General features: G+C 39.8%; 1 protein-coding gene across 1 annotated transcript in view; it reads left to right on the top strand.

The window, feature by feature from the left end:
* Positions 1-279: 279 nt before the first annotated feature.
* asic1c (acid-sensing (proton-gated) ion channel 1c) overlaps positions 280-20971 on the top strand; it is a 137347-nt gene continuing 116655 nt past the window's right edge. Inside the window, exon 1 of the mRNA XM_062991851.1 lies at positions 280-843. Coding sequence (XP_062847921.1) covers positions 280-843 — 564 coding nt within the window. The remainder of the gene's footprint in view (positions 844-20971) is intronic.

The raw sequence follows: 20971 nt of genomic DNA on the forward strand, positions 1-20971 counted from the left end.
TCATTTTTTCTATTTGCACTTTCTGCTAATTTGTAGCACTGCTTTAAAGCCATGGACTGTGCCCCTTGGATGTGAAAGTTTTCCGGATTTGGGGTCTTCTTGAATAAGCTATATGAATATATGTTTTTAAAGAACCAAAGAGAACCTTGTGTTAGGAATAGACTGGATTATGTTAAGCACACAACTTATTTAAATATTTAACACCTGTGGTGGACGATTGATTGTATTTACTGTTGCTAAGTTCACTTTAAGTAAGTCCTCGTCTGGGACAAAACAACAATGACAGCCATGAAGGGAGATTCAGAGGACAGCATTGAAAGCATCAGGCCCTCGAATTTACAAACCTTCGCCAACTCTTCCACGCTGCATGGCATGAGCCACATTTTTGCCTACGGACATATGACATTCCGTCGTTTCTTGTGGACACTCTCGTTCCTGGGCTCCCTCGGTCTGCTGCTGGTGGTATGCATGGACCGAGTTTCTTACTACCTAGAGTTTCCTCATGTCACCAAACTGGATGAAGTGGCAGCCCCGAACCTTACCTTTCCTGCTGTTACTATTTGCAATCTAAACGAGTTCCGCTTCTCGAAGATGACCAAGAATGATCTTTACCATGTAGGAGAACTGCTAGCTTTGCTCAATGAGAACTATCAGATTGCAAACCCACATCTAGCAGACCCAGAGATCCTTGCTGCTTTGAAGGAAAAAGCTAATTTTGTTAACTTTAAGCCCAAGCAGTTTAACATGACCGATTTCTACAACCGCACAGGCCACGATATCAATGACATGCTTTTGCAATGCACCTTCCGAGGGACTGAGTGCCTCCCTGCCAACTTTACCACGGTAAGTTCTCAAAAAGCTCTGCTTTTTTCTTCTGGTGTGTTATTGTCCTATTTTGGCTTAGCAGAACCAATACTAGGTGGCACGGTGGCATAGTGGGTAGCACTGTCGTGTCACAGCAAGAAGGCCCTGGGTTTGAGCCCAGGCGTGGCGGTCCGGGTCCTTTCTGTGTGGAGTTTGCATGTTCTCCCTGTGTCTGTGTGGGTTTCCTCCGGGAGCTCCGGTTTCCTTCCACAGTCCAAAAACATGCCCTATAAGTGAATGGGTGTGTATATGTGTGTGTGTGTATGTGTGTCTGCCCTGCGATGGTGTCCCATCCAGGGTGTTACTGTGTGCCTTGTGCCCATTGAAAAGCTGGGATAGGCTCTAGCACCAACCCCCCGGCGACCCTAATTGGATAAGCAGATAAGAAAATGAATGAATGAATGAACCAATACTTGATGTAGCTCATTTTGCTGTATGTGGAGTTTTTAAACACCTCACTGTCGCTGCTGGACTGAGAATAGTGCACCAACCAAAAAATATCCAGCCAACAGCGCCCCATGGGCAGCGTCCTGTGACCACTGATGAAGGTCTAGAAGATGACCAACTCAAACAGCAGCAATAGATGAGCGATCGTCTCTGACTTACATCTACAAGATGGACCAACCTTGGTAGGAGTGGACAGTGAGTGGACGCGGTATTTAACAACTCCAGCAGCACTGCTGTGTGTGATCCACTCATACCAGCACAACACACACTAACACACCACCACCATGTCAGTGTCACTGCAGTGCTGAGAATCATCCACCTCCTAAATAATTCCTGCTCTGTAGTGGTCCTGTGGGGGTCCTGACCATTGAAGAACAGAGTGAAAGCAGGCTAAAAAAGTATGCAGAGAAACAGATGGACTACAGTCAGTAACTGTAGAACTACAAAGTGCTCCTTTATGGTAAGTGGAGCTGATAAAATGGACAGTGAGTGTAAAAACAAGGAGGTGGTTTTAATGTTATGGCTGATCAGTGTACATCCCTCAGTCAAGGAAACTGAACATTCAAAGAAATTATTTTGATTGCTACAAGTCACTGTATTGTTTCGACTTCAGCTGCTTGTTGTGATATTAATTTATTTTGCAAGATTGCCTCGTTTAGTCAAATCTTATGTCACTGTTACTGAAGATGGTAAAAGCTAAACGTATCACTTTATTTATCAGTCAGCATTTGTTTCGATTCAGTCATATAAAGAAGTAAATTTTTAATGATGAGCTATTTGTAATCAGACAAATATCCGTTACTCATTTTTGCGTGTGATTTCTATTCATGTACACTATATGATGTTTTAAAGTATGTGGACACCTGACTGTGAGCTTGTGAGGCATTCCGTTCTAAGAATTTCACTTAGGTTAAAAAACAATTTGGGATGTTACATTTTATTCCAAAGGATTGCAATAGGGTTGGGGTCAGGACTCTCAAGTGCAGGTCACTCAAGTTTCTCAACACCAAACATGTCTCCTCATACATTTGGCAAAACAGTGTATGAAGTTATGCTTTATATTATATTAAGTCAAGTCTAATTTATTTGTATGGCGCTTTTTACAGTGGACATTGTCTCAAAGCAACTTACAGAATCCAGGACCACCCCTGTTGAGCAAGACGAGGGCGACAGCGGCGAGGAAAAACTCGCTTAATAACTATATGACTTAATATGACTATATGACTTTTTACAGAGTTTGGGTACAATGCAAGCAAAGAGCCATGGTGCACTTTATGCTGTGATGTAAGTTAAATGTTAGTTAAATTTGCTCTGATTTGCAATGTTCCAGTCCAATGTCAGTTATGATCATAAGAGTTGCAAGAAGACATTTGTAAACATTGGAATTGGAATTAGCTGAGTGTCTGCATTGAACTATTCAACCTTCTTTGAGACTTACTGACACTTTATCCAAGTTGCAATGATTGACAAACACATTCTGCAAATTATAATGTTATTGAATATTTTAAATAATTATGTACAATTTGGTCTGGAACAATTATGTGAATTCTAGTATTCGATAACTGCTAAAATAATTCAAATTTTTTTATATGTACTAAATTCTACACTACTAAATGGAAAATGTGCTTAATTTTATGGACCTCGTTTTTCAAAAATCACAGATTTCACAGATTTATAAAGAAAAGTCCCACATTTCACGGTGGTCATTAAATTACACTCATAAATTGAATGATAGAATAAATAGAAGCTACAATACACAACACAGCCTACCTTAATAGTTAAATGTAAACCCAGAACCTCTGCATCCACAGAATTGGTTGAAAGTTTTCTAAACTCAGTTACCTAAGTTGTGTTTTTAGCTGCTTTAGACTTCATCTTGGACATTTTAACTTACTGATTGCTAACTGAATTGCCGTACAATTGCTAGGACCGCCTCATAGTGCAAATTAACCAGTAAACGTGAGGCACTTGAATGTTACACAAATGAAAAACGTTAAATCGCTAAACATTTTGAATTTTACAGCAAATTGCATATTACACGGCAAATGGCTTATTTCACAGTTCATGATGCAATTTTGAATTAGTAATTTAGGTAGGGTCTTATTTATAGAATAAGATTAGACGTGTTGGGTGATTTCTTGCATTATAAAGCTTCTCCTCAGGTCGTGTCACTCTTTCAGACTGTTGTGTTGTTGATTTACATGTGTATTTTGGGAAATGTCGTCAGGGGATGAATGTTTCCGACACTATCCTTATTTTTAAAAGGATTTTGAATGACTTGGTCCTTCAATGATTGCAAACAGTTTAGCTGCCAGTAAAGCAGATTAAAACCATCGTGCTTCCTCCTTCATGCTTTGCGGCTGTGAGAAGGTTTTGGTGTGCACTTCTTTTTTCCTAACATAATAATAATAATAATAATACATTTTATTTATATAGCGCTTTTCAAGATACTCAAAGACGCTTTACATAAGACAAATAATCAAAACAAATACGTACATACACCATACAAATCATAGTACAAAATCAAAATAGTACATCAACATCAAGAATAATTAAGATAAAAACAAAGAGAGCAGCATAAGACAGTTCATAAAAAATTAGCTAAATTATGAGAGAGAACAACAAATATAGAACAATTTCTTAAAATTAGACAGAAACAGGACAGATTCACATGCAATCAGGAAACTGAAAACTTTACAAGTTTTAGGATCTAGGACTTCACATTTCTGTCGTGATCTAAGTATAAAAACTATTAAAAAGAATAGCATTATGCATGTAATGTCCTTCCATTAAAACCCTTTTTTGCTGATTGTTTTTTGTGACACATTTGAATGTAGACTTTCTCAAGGTCTTGGACTATAACCATTCAACATCACATTGCTCTTGATGTGGTTTTTGCAGGATACCAACTCCACTTGTACTGGTATAGGTGATTAGCCTAATGAGCAAAGAATTATTTTTAAAACAATATGTTTAATGAACAGAAATAACAGAGGTGGGTTGAGAAGCCAGTTTTAAATGAGTTAAAATTGTAGGTTATTACAAACTCAGTGCTATTAGGTAGTGCAAGACTACATGGGTATGATTGGACATAATTGCAATTATGAGAAAATGAGAGCAATGTTGTAGACAGTACATTTAGTTAAAAAAAAAACCCCATGCATTTTACTTTGTAATTGTAGTGGTTTGTAATATGCTTGTTCTGTTCTTGACTAAAAATAGGTTTCATAAGGCCTCTACATAATAGAAACTAAGATTATATGCAATACACAGAAGATTACATTATGTTAATGAGAAGTAAATTGGTTTTTTTCATGTGACCATGTCTTATAATAAAGCTACATATGTATTTTCTGAATATAGGCTGGTTCAAAAAATACATGCCACAACTTAAAAGCTTCTTTTATATTAATGGTATCGTAAGATGTATACAGTTAGATGTTAAATCTTTTTAGTGAATATGATTGACCACATTTAGTGTGGCATCACTCTTAACCACTTATCCAATCAGGGTCGTGGGGGGTGCTGGAGCCTATCCCAGCTTTTCAATGGGTGCAAGGCACACAGTAACACCCTGGACAGGGTGCCAGTCCATTGCAGGGCAGACACACATACACACACCCATTCACCTATAGGGCAATTCAGTGTCTCCAATTAACCTGACTGCATGTTTTTGGACTGTGGGAGGAAACCAGAGCACCTGCAGGAAACCCACACAGACATTGGGAGAACATGCAAACTCCACACAGAAAGGACCCAGACCGCCCCGCCTGGTGATCGAACTCAGGACCTTCTTGCTGTGAGGCGACAGTGCTACCCACCGAGCCACCGTTCCGCTCTCCATTTACTATTGGACTATTTTTATTTACAAAGTACATTTCAGTACAGAGTATAGAAAAGTACAGAAAAACTCTCCACAAGCGTGTGTTTACAATTTAGGTCAGAGGCAACCTCTCTTGTAAAATCACTAGTATTAGTCAAAAGGTTAAATTTGTGAAACAAACCAGAATGTACAGGGGGTTGCGCTTACAACTGCAGAAACTGAAGTTTATGAGCAAACAATACTAATGGGCAAGAGTAAATGCATAGTCAGAAGTAACATTAACAGATAAGTTAAAAATACAGCAATCAAATTAGGCAAATGTGCAACAGCAAAATCTAGATAACTGGCAAACAATAAGAAAGGCAAGACTACAAGGCTTAAACTTTCTGGTAAAATGCCAGACTGGAAAATGGGTACGTTAGCACGGTCCTGGTCCTCAATGTAACGAGTTTTAGGTAGGTATTAATGGTAAGAAACAAGCTGTTAAGATTCTGGAGATGGCATCCTCTGGTGGCTGGGTGCCATGAATGCATGTCACAATGTCACACATTAAACTTATTAAAATTCTAAGTTGTGAATCTATTTTGCATCAATACAGAGTAACCAGACAAAGTAATTATTTAAGAGAAGTGTTAGCTCAGCAGGTAGGGTACTGGACTATTAAGTTTCCCCTAACACTGTTGGGCCTGTAGCAAGGCTCTTAACCTTTAGTTGCTTGCAATGTTATGGTTTACAATTGTACAATTGCTTTACCTGGGCAAGAAATGGCAGCAGGATGCAGTGTTGGACAATCTACCTCATGAGATGAGAAGAGAAGAAATTGAAGGACCTGCAGATGTTTTATGGAGTTAATGCCTTGGCAGGTCATAGCTGGTTTAGACAATATTAGATGTTTGGGGGGGCGGCAGCTATGTCAGTCTTTTGGCTTATCAATGTGTTACGTTCAAGTTCTTACTGCAACAACAATGACTCATTTACATTTACATTTTCAGCAGTTAACAGACGCTTTTATTCAAAGCGACTTACAGTACTGTGACAGTATACTGTCTAAGCAATTGAAGGTCAAGGGCTTTGCTTAAGAGCCCAACAGTGACAACCTGGCAGTGGAGGGGCTTGAACCAGCGACCTTTTGATTACTAGTTTAGTACCTTAACCGCTAGACTACAACTACATCTATTGTTGGGTTGAGGTGTAGACACAAGCAGCAAAAGAAAACAAAGTAAAAGAGTTTTCCGTATGTACTAAAGTCTCTAATAAGAATCTGCCGCTTGCTGGAATAAAAAATATTACTGGTGGATTCACATGTGTTGGAGGAGTTGTATGCTAGCCTGAGGCTCTCCTCGACCAGAGATTGTGTTGTGCAACCGGCCAGAGTGCACAATGCAATTGAGTATGTTAAAAATAAAACAATTCATAATTTGCATTTCTAGTGTCAGAAACTACTACTACTTCAACAAGAGAGTTTACATAGTAAGATCTGCTTGCTTGGTTGAAAGACACTGAAGTGGCTTGGCATTGGCTCTGCAAACCTCACTTCAAATCACTGACATATTTAAATAAGCGGGTTTTGCAGATTTGGTACATTTCGCAGGCCCTTATTAGATCCTGCATAAAATCCCATCTGTTCCAGCACTCAAAAGTAAAAGCTCCAGCAACTGGTTTGGCTTGAGAATCACATTTGAATCATAATATCTGTAAAGGTAAAGCTTTCACTTTTTTACTGAATAACTGTACTTTTTCAGTTAGAGATAAAGCTTTCTCATTTACATGAGTGTTGCCTGGCAACAAGGCTGCTTCTCAAAAGCAAATCAGTCATGGGTAATTGCTTTTGTTGTGCATAATGACAAACACTTGCTTAGGTCACTGACACAAAAGCACTGACTTTTGGGGTGCGTGTGTGTATGTGTGAGTGTGTTACATTACCTGCATGAACGGTACATGCATTGCGTTTCCCTCTCTATGTACAGTGGGGCCAAAAAGTATTTAGTCAGCCACTGATTGTGCAAGTTCTCCTACTTAGAAAGATGAGAGAGGTCTGTAATTTTCATCATAGATACACTTCAACTATGAGAGACAAAATGAGAAAAAAAATCCAGGAAATCACATTGTAGGATTTTTAAAGAATTTATTTGTACATTATGGTGGAAAATAAGTATTTGGTCAATAACAAACAAGCAAGATTTCTGGCTCTCACAGACCTGTAACTTCTTCTTTAAGAAGCTCTTCTGTCCTCCACTCGTTACCTGTATAAATGGCACCTGTTTGACCTCGTTATCTGTATAAAAGACACCTGTCCACAGCCTCAAACAGTCAGACTCCAAACTCAACCATGGCCAAGACCAAAAAGCTGTCGAAGGATACCAGGAAGAAAATTGTAGACCTGCACCAGGCTGGGAAGAGTGAATCTACAATAGGCAAGCAGGTTGGTGTGAATAAATCAACTGTGGGAGCAATTGTAAGAAAATGGAAGACATACAAGACCATTGATAATCTCCCTCGATCTGGGACCGCACGCAAGATCTCATCCCGTGGGGTCAAAATGATCATGAGAACGGTGAGCAAAAATCCCAGAACTATACGGAGGGACCTGATGAATGACCTACAGAGAGCTGGGACCAAAGTAACAAAGGCTACCATCAGTAACACACTCTGCCGATAGGGACTCAAATCCTGCAGTGCCAGGCGTGTCCCCCTGCTTAAGCCAGTACATGTCCAGGCCCGTCTGAAGTTTGCCAGAGAGCATATGGATGATCCAGAAGAGCATTGGGAGAATATCATGTGGTCAGATGAAACCAAAATGGAACTTTTTGGTAAAAACTAGGGCTGTCAAACGATTAAAATTTGTAATCGCGATTAATCTCAGAATTTCATATAGTTAATCGCGATTAATCACATTTTTAAAGAAAAGAAGAAAACAAGGATTTTTAAGTAAAATGTTACAATTAAAATGGTGAACACATTTTATGCTAAATGTACATATGTTAAAAACTGCTGGGACAAGAGAAAACTGTAAGGGAGTTTTATTCACTCACATACTAGGCAGTAATTCTATCCAGCAGAGACCCTTGACTTCGTATAAATGTCAGATTGTAGGTTAAAATTTCTCCAAACATTGTAGATCAGCGGTGCTTTAGGTGGGATAAGGCGTAGTTATTGTAACAGACTTTTCTGTGGTTGTATCGTGACATTTGATGGACGTTTCTACACGAAGTGAGTGTGTTTTGACCCTTTGGGGCTTCCATAGTTCATGGACTAGCATGCTTGGCTAACGCGATGACTCCAGCTGTCCGGTACCATAACAGAAGGAGTTAATAAAAGTGTTCTGCTCCCGACAACTTGTGAATATACCGTGTATTTATTTCTTTATTAAGCGAGTGCATCACTACACGCTCGGTTACATTATGTTAACAAACCGCAAATGAAAAACGGTGGCAAGCCTCAACATGAACTACGGATGACTCGCAGGGCCAAATAGAATTTGCGTTAACGGCACTATTTTTTTTAATCGCGTTAAATTGAGATTGCGTTAATGCGTTATTATCGTGTTAACTTCGACAGCCCTAGTAAAAACTCAACTCGTCGTGTTTGGAGGAAGAAGTATGCTGAGTTGCATCCCAAGAACACCATACCTACTGTGAAGCATGGGGGTGGAAACATCATGCTTTGGGGCTGTTTCTGCAAAGGGGACAGGACGACTGATCCGTGTTAAAGGAAGAATGAACGGGGCCATGTATCGTGAGATTTTAAGCCAAAACTTCCTTCCATCAGTGACAGCATTGAAGATGGAACGTGGCTGGGTCTTCCAGCATGACAATGATCCCAAACACGGGCAACGAAGGAGTGGCTCCGTAAAAAGCATTTCAAGGTCCTGGAGTGGCCTAGCCAGTCTCCAGACCTCAACCCCATAGAAAATTTGTGGAGGGAGTTGAAAGTCCGTGTTGCCCAGCGACAGCCCCAAAACATCACTGCTCTAGAGGAGATCTGCATGGAGGAATGGGCCAAAATACAAGCTACAGTGTGTGCAAACCTGGTGAAGACTTACAGGAAACGTTTGACCTCTGTCATTGCCAACAAAGGTTATGTTACAAAGTATTGAGTTGAATACTTATTTTCCACCATAATTTACAAATAAATTCTTTAAAAATCCTACAGTGTGATTTCCTGGATTTTTTTTTCTTATTTTGTCTCTCATAGTTGAAGTGTACCTATGATGAAAATTACAGACCTCGCTCATCTTTCTAAGTAGGAGAACTTGCACAATCAGTGGCTGACTAAATACTTTTTGGCCCCACTGTATGTGTGAGCTTTTTGTATCTCTGATTTTTGACTAATTACCTCAAACAATGTTCTGAGGTTTATGTTATGTATCTGCATCCAGCAAGGTGTGCTGTTCTGATAGAGTGGAGAGATGTCAGTGCATTTTAATGCCTACGCTGCGCACTATGCATTTATATGAAGTGCTTGACTTGTCAGAAATTGGTTTTGTGTCTGGGATCCATATGGATTTAGCTGAGCGCTTAATGCCACAAGTGATAACAACCAAACACTTACAGCATTTCACCACAACTCCATCTACAGAACTACAGAACTATACAAAAAGGGGAAACAAGCATTTAACCACTTTTATTATTGTTCAACACACTACCAGTGTATAGATTTACTTTAAGTTTAGGGCGGCACAGTGGCTAAGTGGGTAGCACTGTCGCCTAACAGAAAGAAGGTCCTGGGAAAGAAGGTCCTGGACAGAGGCGTGCTTAACCCCATGTTAAATCACCTTTCCTACTAATGAGGCTTTTTAATGGTTTGAAACTGAGAACACTAATTGTTGCAGTTTTGCAAGTAGAATTTTTCTACATTCTTTCTTGAAATGAAACTTCAGCTGCTCAACAGTCAGTGGTTGCTGTTGGCAGATTTTTCTCTTCATGATGCATCATACATTTTCAATTGAAGACAGATCTGGACTGCAGGCAGGCCAGTCAAGCACACACACTCTGTGTTTTCACGCTGTTGTAGCATGTGCAGAATGAGGCCTGGCATCGTCTTGCTGAAATAATCATAGACTTCCGGAGAAAAGACGTCACTTTGATGGCAGCATGTATGTTTAAAAGCCCAATTTACACCTTTGCGTCAGTTGTACCTTCACACATATGCAAGTCACTCATGCTGTGGGCACTGATGTAACACTGATGCACCACACAATAACTTTGAAACTAAAGTCAGATCTAATGTCACACTGTTGATTACAACCAATAGGTGCAGGCCAAGCTCAAGCACGCTGGCTGTGGACCTTGGAGGATGAAGTTTCAAACCTGGCTGCCATGGTGCTAGCATGCTTACTATCCAGCGATACCAAATGGTCCAGTAAATGAAAGTATTTTCTAATAATTTTATTGGGTTTTATCCTTACAGCTTAATACTGACATTTACACATGCTAGAAATGCTAGTTCTACTATACATGTAGCACAGTGTGGCATTAATCTGTTAAATCTGAGAGTCCTAACAATTTAAATATGATATTTTTTCACTATAATGTGTATTGAATTTGACTGGATTGATATAAAAAGGTGTCACCTCATGCTGGGAACAGTAATGAAGCTGTCAGTCATTCAGCTGGACTAGCTAAGTAACTGACTGTTCTCCCATGATGGCTCTCCAACAGTGGCTGATTATGAAGTCATTTTGTTTCCTTTTAAACCTTTGGCTGATATGAAACAATTACATTTTTAGATATTCCTGTGGTGTGGGGTCTGTATAATCGAATGTCAACCCCTCAGATTAGGCAAAGTCCTGTCAATGCTGGTTAACACCGTGCAGTACAAAGGAAATGCTGACCTTCTCCTGTAAGAACAGTCTTAACGTCACATGCAGGATTGATTAATTGACGCTGATTGACACATAGTCATTGTAATAATAATAGTTTTATTAAGACTGAGAAACTGCAATACTGCAGTGTGGTCTGATGGGAATTGTGCTTTCAACAAGATGTACAAAACACAGAGAATGGCAATGTAGCATGTAGCTCTGTATGGGCAATGTGTTTCAGTCGACTATTTCATTTAATAGATGTCTTTTTTGCTCTTGTCTTTTCAACCTTGTCTTCTTTAAGGCTTTATTAACATTTGAAAATACTTTGTTAGGCGCCCAGGTAGCGCAGTGTGATATTCCTCTAGCACACCAGCGCCGAGATTCTGAACTTCTCGGTTCTAAATCCGGCGCTTAGCATCTAGTGGGCATAATTGGCACTGCCTGCAGACAGGGATGACCGGAATATGTGGGTGGGGTCTTCAAACGCTGTGTAAGGCCCCTGATTGGCTGATAGAGCCGCCTGTGCAGAGTGCATGGGTGGAAAAGGGTTCCGTTAAGGGCTGAGTGCGTGTCGGAGAAGGCGTGGGGAGCAATATACCCTCCTCAACTGCAAAAACTCGGGGATCCCCAGCAGCGGAGACAAATTGACTACGCTAAATTGGGAGAAAATGGGAGAAAAATGCATAAAATATATATAAAAAAAGAAAAAAATACTTTGTTGTTGCAAAATATACAAACTTTTAATATTTGTCGACATGCCATGTTTGTTGACTTGAGATTTAGCCAGATCTTGGGTCCCTAGAGTAAACTGGAGCTCTAATTCAAAGGCAGAATGTGAGGTATGTGAGGTGTTTCATGCAGGAATGTTGTTGTAATGTAAAAGATTTATGGGAATTAAGAATGATTACACACAAACGTCTGTCTTTATTTATTAGCTCTTTTACCATTTCTAAATTAGTCAGGGTTGTTAAAATCTTAGTCGTAATGTGCACCAGGCATTACTTTATCTCACTCTCTGTCTCTATGTTTCTATTGATTATTTCAATTAGCTAAAGTGATGGTAATTAGCGTGATGTGCTGTAAATGGTTGGAAGTGAAATTTCCTGAATGTGAATTTTTGTTTACTCAGGAGGATTACATGTTGCTTTTGTTTTCAGACGACCATTGTAGTTCCTGCTTAATGGCCGGAAAGTAACAACCTGACATGGTTTCATTCAACAAATCAATTTAATATCAATTAGAGCTTAGTTTTAAACCTTTTGAAACATACAGGAAGTTTGAAATGTAATGAAATGCCATGAATGGTGAGACTAAGTGGTAAGAATGCTATAAGTTGTGAGAAGACAAAATGTTGAGAACTTGTGATTAATTGTAATACATTAGCCAGATAAACTACATGGGCAAACGTATTTGGACATCCCTTCTAATTATTGAATTATTTTAGCCAAAACAATTGCTAACAGGTGTAATATAAAGTATTAGCACTATAGATTATTTCAATCAATGTGATGTATGTATATTATAAGCTTAAATGATTGCATAGTACTTAGTGTTGTATTTAGTCATCATTCACTCATTCATTCAAAATTTGTCGTGATTGGGGTCATGGTGCCATCCAGAAATACTTGATGTAAGGCAGAAATATTCCTGGACAGGACCCCAGTCTGTTGTAGACCAACACACATTCACTCAACCACGGCTATACACAATTTAGATCAGCCAATAAACCTTCTGTACATTTAATGGGTGGAAAAGGTAGTGAAAAAAGAACCTAAAGGACACCTGAATATGAACATGGCAAGGTCATAAGTAAGGATGAAACCCATGACATATTATATAACTGTGTTGCACCAGCTGCCTGTTTTTTCACATAATTGATAAATGCCATCGAATTTGCTGTTGGCAGTTCTTCCCTGGCTATCTTAGGCACCTCGTTTAACCACAGAGTGGTACCTCCAGTTTAAATAAGGTGATTCATTGCCATGTTGATGCCTTTAAAGAAACACCAGTGGCTTGCACAGAGCCCTGACCTCAGCCAACATCAGTGCCCAACCACACAAACACTCTTTTGACGAAATGGGCATAAATTCAAAGTATTGTAAGAAGCCTTTTCAGAGGAGTGGCTGTTGTTATAGCTCTCTCTGTTTCCATCTCTTTAACTTTTTTTCTCTCTCTCCATGTACTATGTACAATGTTTTTGAAATGGGATGTCCAACAAGCTCATGGTCAGATATGCTTGTTAGAATTTGATGCCTGTAACACACTTAAAAAAAGTTAAGACAGAGGTGTGCTTAACACCGTGTTCCATCACCTTTCCTACTAATGAGGCTTTTTAATGGTTTAAACTGAGGTCACTAATTGTTGCAGTTTTGAAAGTGGAATTTTTCTCCATTCTTGCATGATAAAAGACTTGCTGCTCAACAGTCTGTGGTTGCTGTTGTCAGATTTTTCTCTTCATGATGCACCATACATTTTCAATAGGAGTCAGATGTGGACTGCAGGCAGGCCAGTCAAGCACACACACTCTGTGTTTTCATGCTTTTGTACCACGTGCAGAATGAGGCCTGGCATCATCTTAAAAATATGCCACCTTGATGGCAGCATGTATCTTTCTAAAAGCCCAATATACGCCTTCGCGTCAGTTGTACCTTCACACATATGCAAGTGACTCATGCTGTGGGCACTGATGCACCCACATACTATGACAGATGTTGATGTTTGCACCTTTCTTTGAAAACAGTCTGAATGGTCATTTTTTGTATTTAGCACAAATAATTTTCACAAAAACAAGCTGAAACATGGACTCATATGACCACAACATACGTTTCCACTGTCTTTCAGTTCATTTGAGATGAGCTATAGAGCTATAAATTTGTCTTTCTATTTATGTAATAGCTTGTATTTTTTGATGCGGTGCACTGTGTTAGGTGACAACAGTTTTCTGAAGTACTTCTTAGCATATGTGGCTATATTAATAACAGTGGCATGATGGTTTCTCAAGTTGTCTGAGGGCTCAAAGGTCACAAACATTCAACAGTGGTTTACTGCCTTGCCCTACACCAGGGCTCATTTTCCAAAATCTCATTTTCCCCAAGGGCCACATCTGCATTATGGTGGCCCTCAAAGGGCTGATTGTAACGTATCCTGCTGTGATTGCAGTCTGCCTTTTAATTTGTTGTTTTTCTTGAAGGCTAAATTCTGTGTTTGGTGTCAAAATTTCTACAGTGTATTTATAATGTATATCTACATTTATATTGTACTCCTTTACCACAGACACGGCCTCAAAACACAAAAGACGTACCGGTTTTTCTTCTTGAAGCACAAACTTGTATTCACTTTCCCATCTTTCATTAAATTTCCTTCATTCTGCTTCAATTTTCTCTTCTTGTACACTCTGATGTGGAAACACTGCCATCTAGTGGCGGGATGCAGTCACTTTGTGGGTCACAAAATCGACATGCATTGTGGGAGATGCAGTTTATGTACGATTTTAGAGTGTATTTTAAGACAATCATGCATCTTTTTTGAGCTTTCGCGGGCTACATAAAATGACATGGCGGGCCGGATTTGAGTTTGACACATGTGCCCTACACGGACTGAGATTTCTCTAGTTTTGTTAAATCTTTTTATAATATTGTGTATGGTAGATGGCAAAAGACAGATTATTCTCAATCATGCATTGAGAAATGATCTTTTGAATACTGATTGACAATTCTCTTTTAATGTTTGGCACAACTGCTTGAAAAGACTAAACTTTTGGTGGATCCTTTTATACCCTATTAGGATTCCCTCACCTGTTATCAATTCACATGTTTATAGTGTAATTTTTCATATTCTATAAACTTTTTAATGCAATAAAGTTTATCAGTAAAAACATAACAGAAATCTTTTCTTTCTACTTTTGTCAGTTATAAATAAATCCCACTATTTTTATTTTTCCACTTCCCTTATCATTACAATTGCCCTGCTTGGCAGCTTTGCAGCCCTCCGAGTCAGGCTGGTGCACACAGCCTCCTAAAATGTGACAGGTGTGTTATAGATGCAGCTGGAGTTAAAGGACCCTGTTACTGGCTTCATAAAACACAAACCATAATCATTAAAGCTTCTCGGGGCAGATAGCTTAAAATTAATTTCACCTGTACGTTCATTGATTTGTAGTCCTGTGAGGAGAGGGCAAAACTAGTCTGTACACTAAAAAAACACAAAATACTGAAAGCTTTAAGCGGTAAATAAAAATGTCTTGTTTTTTTCTGTTGGGAAAAACATGTGGAAAAGTAATGACTGGGTTTTCTGAAAAGAGAAATGATCACGTAAACTTATATGGTCAAAAGTTCATGGACATCCCATTCTAAAACCACAATCATTGATACAGACTTGGTCTTATTTGCAGCCATCACTAGTTTAGGGTTGCTCTGATCCAAGATTTTAAAGTGCGTCTGTGGGAATTTGAGTTCATTCAGTATCTAGCAATGGGTGCTCATAGGCAGCTGTAGTAAGTACCCACAAAAAGTGGTCTGAGAAAGAACAAACTAGGTATCGCAGACAGGTTGTTAGGGGGCAAGACTCACTAAGGCCAGAAGACATCAAGGCTATGGTGTTTGGTACAAACTAACAAAATCTATTGTGCTTCAATACACATGCAGTGCCCTTTGAACCCTTCTGTATATGAGACTGCGTAGTTGCAGGTCAGTCAAATTCACCCAACGAATCCTGTTTTTTTAATATCATGTGGACAGCCAGGCATGTGTGCATCATTTACTTGTGGAAGAGTTGGTACCAGGATGCACTGTAGGATGATCTTTCAGATATTTTGTGGAGTCCATGTCTCGGCAGCTTCCGGTGGTTTGAATATAATAGAATAGAATGCCTTTACTTGTCATATATACATATACAGATGTACAGTACAATGAAATTCTTTCTTTGCATATCCCAGCTTGTTTGTAAGCTGGGGTCAGAGCGCAGGGTCAGCCACTGTATGGTGCCCCTGGAGCAGAGAGGGTTAAGGGCCTTGCTCAAGGACCCAACAGTGGATGCATAGCAGAGCTGGGATTCGAAGCCCAAAGCCCTACCCACTACGCTACCACTGTCCACAAATATAGCTTACAGCACTCAGTATTTTCAGCTAGGTACTGACTGAGCCCAGCCCAGCTTAGCTTCTAAGATCGGACGAGATCTGGCGTTCTAAAGGTGGTGTGGCCGTAAGCAACAGCATGGGTGTGTTTGAAAACCTAGTGAGCTGCCTTTGCTATCTTACTGCATACATAGGCAGCTGCCTAAGTAGAGAGGATTCTAATAAGTCATTGACATATAAGTCAGATTATTCGAACACGCTACTCAGACAGCGATTCTGTCAGTTTTCGCTAACTAAGCTAACACAGTTAGCATCATGCCATTTAAACCAATGGGATGGGGTGGCACAACGTGCTAGCATGTCACCTAACATCTCCCTTCGTGTACCGAAAATGGTTAAATTCGTTGACAAGCCTGAGTTTGCAAATAAATCACACTTGTGCAAGTTTATACAAATTAAAAATCAATAATAATTTATTTACGTTTAAAAAGAACTTATCATTTCTCCACACTGTCCACCATATTTGTTATTTTTCTGTGAGAAAAGTTGTGCCGCACTGAATGCTATGATTGCCTTCACTGTTAAGGCAGCATCGGATGCTCACTCGTTCTTGAGTCAAAATACCATTGAAATTTTAAGATATCTTACTGGGGAGCATATTAAGGCATCTAGGATTTCAAACAGACTCCTTCTCGGGAGCGCGCATAGGATGACGTAAAATGCTGTCTACGAAGAGAGCTCACTAGGTTTTTGAACACACCCCATACTAGGCAGGTGGTCATAATGTTTTGGCTTATCAGTGTATTCACATCTCGTTAATAGTCAGGACACTTACAGCAATCTAATAAACTAATTAGCTATCAGTAAAAACACTATTCTAGCTAATTGCATTGCCTCAGATTGGGTGCTGATTTTTAAGCAATGGTTCAGATGTTAATAGGGAGCCTTGACTGCCAGAGCTTTTAATTTAAAAACACTTAATAATAGTTTATAACCAGCTATAACCTGGAGTGCTTCGAAAACCATCCAAAGGCTTTGGAAGACTAATCAGAAATAAGTATAAATCAGGTGTCAATAATCTGTCAGACAGGTAAGCCAGAAAATAAGGACTAGCAAAGGGATGAAAACTAGCCACAACACCGCAACACCTCCCAGTTGCAAATGATTACATTTACATTTAAATGAAGTGGAGAGGGAAGCATGTTTGCTCTCTGAGCTAAATTTAAAATACCTCCTTCTGTCTCACCTGGCAGTAATGGAAGCAGCACTCAGTAAGAACCTGAGCATTAGCATACTGTCACTGGATAAAGAGAGATTCACTGTAACATTCAACACATCAGATTATCACACCAGACATTTATGCCAGTCTATATGAAACAGTCTGCAGCTACAGGAAAATGGTCACAGACTGTTCACAGCAATCAAAACAAAGGGATCAACGTGGCAATGAATCACCTTATTTACCCTGGAGGTAAACGAGGTGCTTAAGATAGCCAGGGAAGAACTGCCAACAGCAAATTCAATGGCATTTATCAATTATGTGAAAAAACAGGCAGCTGGTAGAGAGGGTGCAACACAGCAATATGTGCCCTGGAAGACCTGGGTTTCATCCTTACTTATGGTCTCTATGGTCTATTAAGAGTTTGCCATGTTCATATTCAGGTGTCCTTTAGGTTCTTACTACCTTTTCCTCCTCTAAAACTACCGAAGGTTTCTTGACTGATCTAAATTGTGTTTAGCTGTGAGTGAGTGAATGTGTGTTGGTCTACAACAGACTGGGGTCCTGTCCAGGAATATTTCTACCTTGCATCAGGTGTTTCTGGGTGGCACTATGGCCAGTCCAGTACCCTCTTCTTCCACAGCCATGCCTTTGTAATGTGTGCAGCATGTGGTTTTGCATTGTCTTGTTGAAAAATGCATGAATGTCCCTGGAAAAGATGACGTCTTGAAGGCAGCATATGTTGCTCTAAGATCTCAATGTACTTTTCTGCATTAATGCTGCCATCACAAAAGTGTAAATTACTTTTGCCAAGGGCACTGACACAGACCCATACCATGACAGACCCTTGCTTTTGGACTTGTTGCTGATAACAGTCTGGATGGTCCTTTTCATCTTTGGTCAGGAGCACATGGCGTCTTTTTTTTCCAAAAAGACATGGAATGCTGATTCATCTGACCACAATACACGTTTCCACTGTGTGATGGTCCATCCTAGATGCCTCAGAGCCCAGAGAAGTTGATGCCGCTTCTGGACATAAGGCTTCTTTTTTGCTCCTGATTCCTTGAATGGTTTAATGCTATTATGCACTTTAGAGGGAGAAATATGCAAATCCCTTCGTATCTTTCTTTGAGGTTCATTGTTTTTAAACATTTCAATCATTTTTTTACACATTTGTTGAAAAACCATCTTTTCTTATTAAAGACTCAGCCTTTCCTGGATGCTGCTTTTGTACCAAACCATGATTGCAATCAATTGTTGACATCACCTAGCCCTGAATTGCCCAGTCCCAACATTTTTTGGAATGTGTTGCAGGCCTGAAATGCAAGGAAATGTAAGGAACACTGCATTTTTATTTTATTTGCATTTCCATACTGTCCCAACTTTTTCTGATTTGGGGTTGAACATACAGCAACATAAATGATTAATTTATAGTGGTGTAGAATTATCTATAATGTATTAATTTATGATTGGTGGTGTAGATTCTATAACGTCACTTAACCTTGTGGCATAGATCCAATTATTTCTTGTTAGTGATTGTATTGGCTTTTCTGTGATGTATAAAAAGGGCTACAAGCATTACAATGAAAAATATAGGTCCCACAAACATCTGCCAGTAGCTTAATACAAAGGTCTTGGGGGGAAAAAACCAATTCTTACCCTACGATTAGCAACCCTGATAAAAATATGTGGATTATTCTGAAAAGTCAAGTCAGTCTGTTGGTTGAACAATCTGTTAAACAGGTCAAAGATTCAACCAGATTTGTGCCAAAGGCTTGTTGATGTCTACCAAATGTGGCTAATTTAAAAGTGACTTTAAAGAACTGAAAGCATACAACCAAAACAGTAGGATTAAACCTGCAGATGTTTTAGTATTAAAAAAACACCACGACTTCTAAAGAAACGTATTATTATGAGTTCCAGTCAGCCAGTCCCAGAAAAAGAACAGTTGCACAAACCATTGAAATCCCAAGACTGCCTTTACATTTATAAACTTTCACTGGAAAAAGACTTCAGAGTCTAGCAGTAGTAAAACACATTTTGTTGTGTTATATGTTGAGTTAAACACCAGCTTGAGGTTTATGAGCCTCATAAACCATATATAAACTATATATATATATATATATACAGTGTATCACAAAAGTGAGTACACCCCTCACATTTCTGCAGATATTTAAGTATATCTTTTCATGGGACAACACTGACAAAATGACACTTTGACACAATGAAAAGTAGTCTGTGTGCAGCTTATATAACAGTGTAAATTTATTCTTCCCTCAAAATAACTCAATATACAGCCATTAATGTCTAAACCACCAGCAACAAAAGTGAGTACACCCCTTAGTGAAAGTTCCTGAAGTGTCAATATTTTGTGTGGCCACCATTATTTCCCAGAACTGCCTTAACTCTCCTGGGCATGGAGTTTACCAGAGCTTCACAGGTTGCCACTGGAATGCTTTTCCACTCCTCCATGACGACATCACGGAGCTGGCGGATATTCGAGACTTTGCGCTCCTCCACCTTCCGCTTGAGGATGCCCCAAAGATGTTCTATTGGGTTTAGGTCTGGAGACATGCTTGGCCAGTCCATCACCTTTACCCTCAGCCTCTTCAATAAAGCAGTGGTCGTCTTAGAGGTGTGTTTGGGGTCATTATCATGCTGGAACACTGCCCTGCGACCCAGTTTCCGGAGGGAGGGGATCATGCTCTGCTTCAGTATTTCACAGTACATATTGGAGTTCATGTGTCCCTCAATGAAATGTAACTCCCCAACACCTGCTGCACTCATGCAGCCCCAGACCATGGCATTCCCACCACCATGCTTGACTGTAGGCATGACACACTTATCTTTGTACTCCTCACCTGACTGCCGCCACACATGCTTGAGACCATCTGAACCAAACAAATTAATCTTGGTCTCATCAGACCATAGGACATGGTTCCAGTAATCCATGTCCTTTGTTGACATGTCTTCAGCAAACTGTTTGCGGGCTTTCTTGTGTAGAGACTTCAGAAGAGGCTTCCTTCTGGGGTGACAGCCATGCAGACCAATTTGATGTAGTGTGCGGCGTATGGTCTGAGCACTGACAGGCTGACCCCCCACCTTTTCAATCTCTGCAGCAATGCTGACAGCACTCCTGCGCCTATCTTTCAAAGACAGCAGTTGGATGTGACGCTGAGCACGTGCACTCAGCTTCTTTGGACGACCAACGCGAGGTCTGTTCTGAGTGGACCCTGCTCTTTTAAAACGCTGGATGATCTTGGCCACTGTGCTGCAGCTCAGTTTCAGGGTGTTGGCAATCTTCTTGTAGCCTTGGCCATCTTCATGTAGCGCAACAATTCGTCTTTTAAGATCCTCAGAGAGTTCTTTGCCATGAGGTGCCATGTTGGAACTTTCAGTGACCAGTATGAGAGAGTGTGAGAGCTGTACTACTAAATTGAACACACCTGCTCCCTATGCACACCTGAGACCTAGTAACACTAACAAATCACATGACATTTTGGAGGGAAAATGACAAGCAGTGCTCAATTTGGACATTTAGGGGTGTAGTCTCTTAGGGGTGTACTCACTTTTGTTGCCGGTGGTTTAGACATTAATGGCTGTATATTGAGTTATTTTGAGGGAAGAATAAATTTACACTGTTATATAAGCTGCACACAGACTACTTTTCATTGTGTCAAAGTGTCATTTTGTCAGTGTTGTCCCATGAAAAGATATACTTAAATATCTGCAGAAATGTGA

This window comes from Trichomycterus rosablanca, chromosome 3 (genome assembly GCF_030014385.1).
Source record: "Trichomycterus rosablanca isolate fTriRos1 chromosome 3, fTriRos1.hap1, whole genome shotgun sequence".
Classification (NCBI taxonomy): domain Eukaryota; kingdom Metazoa; phylum Chordata; class Actinopteri; order Siluriformes; family Trichomycteridae; genus Trichomycterus; species Trichomycterus rosablanca.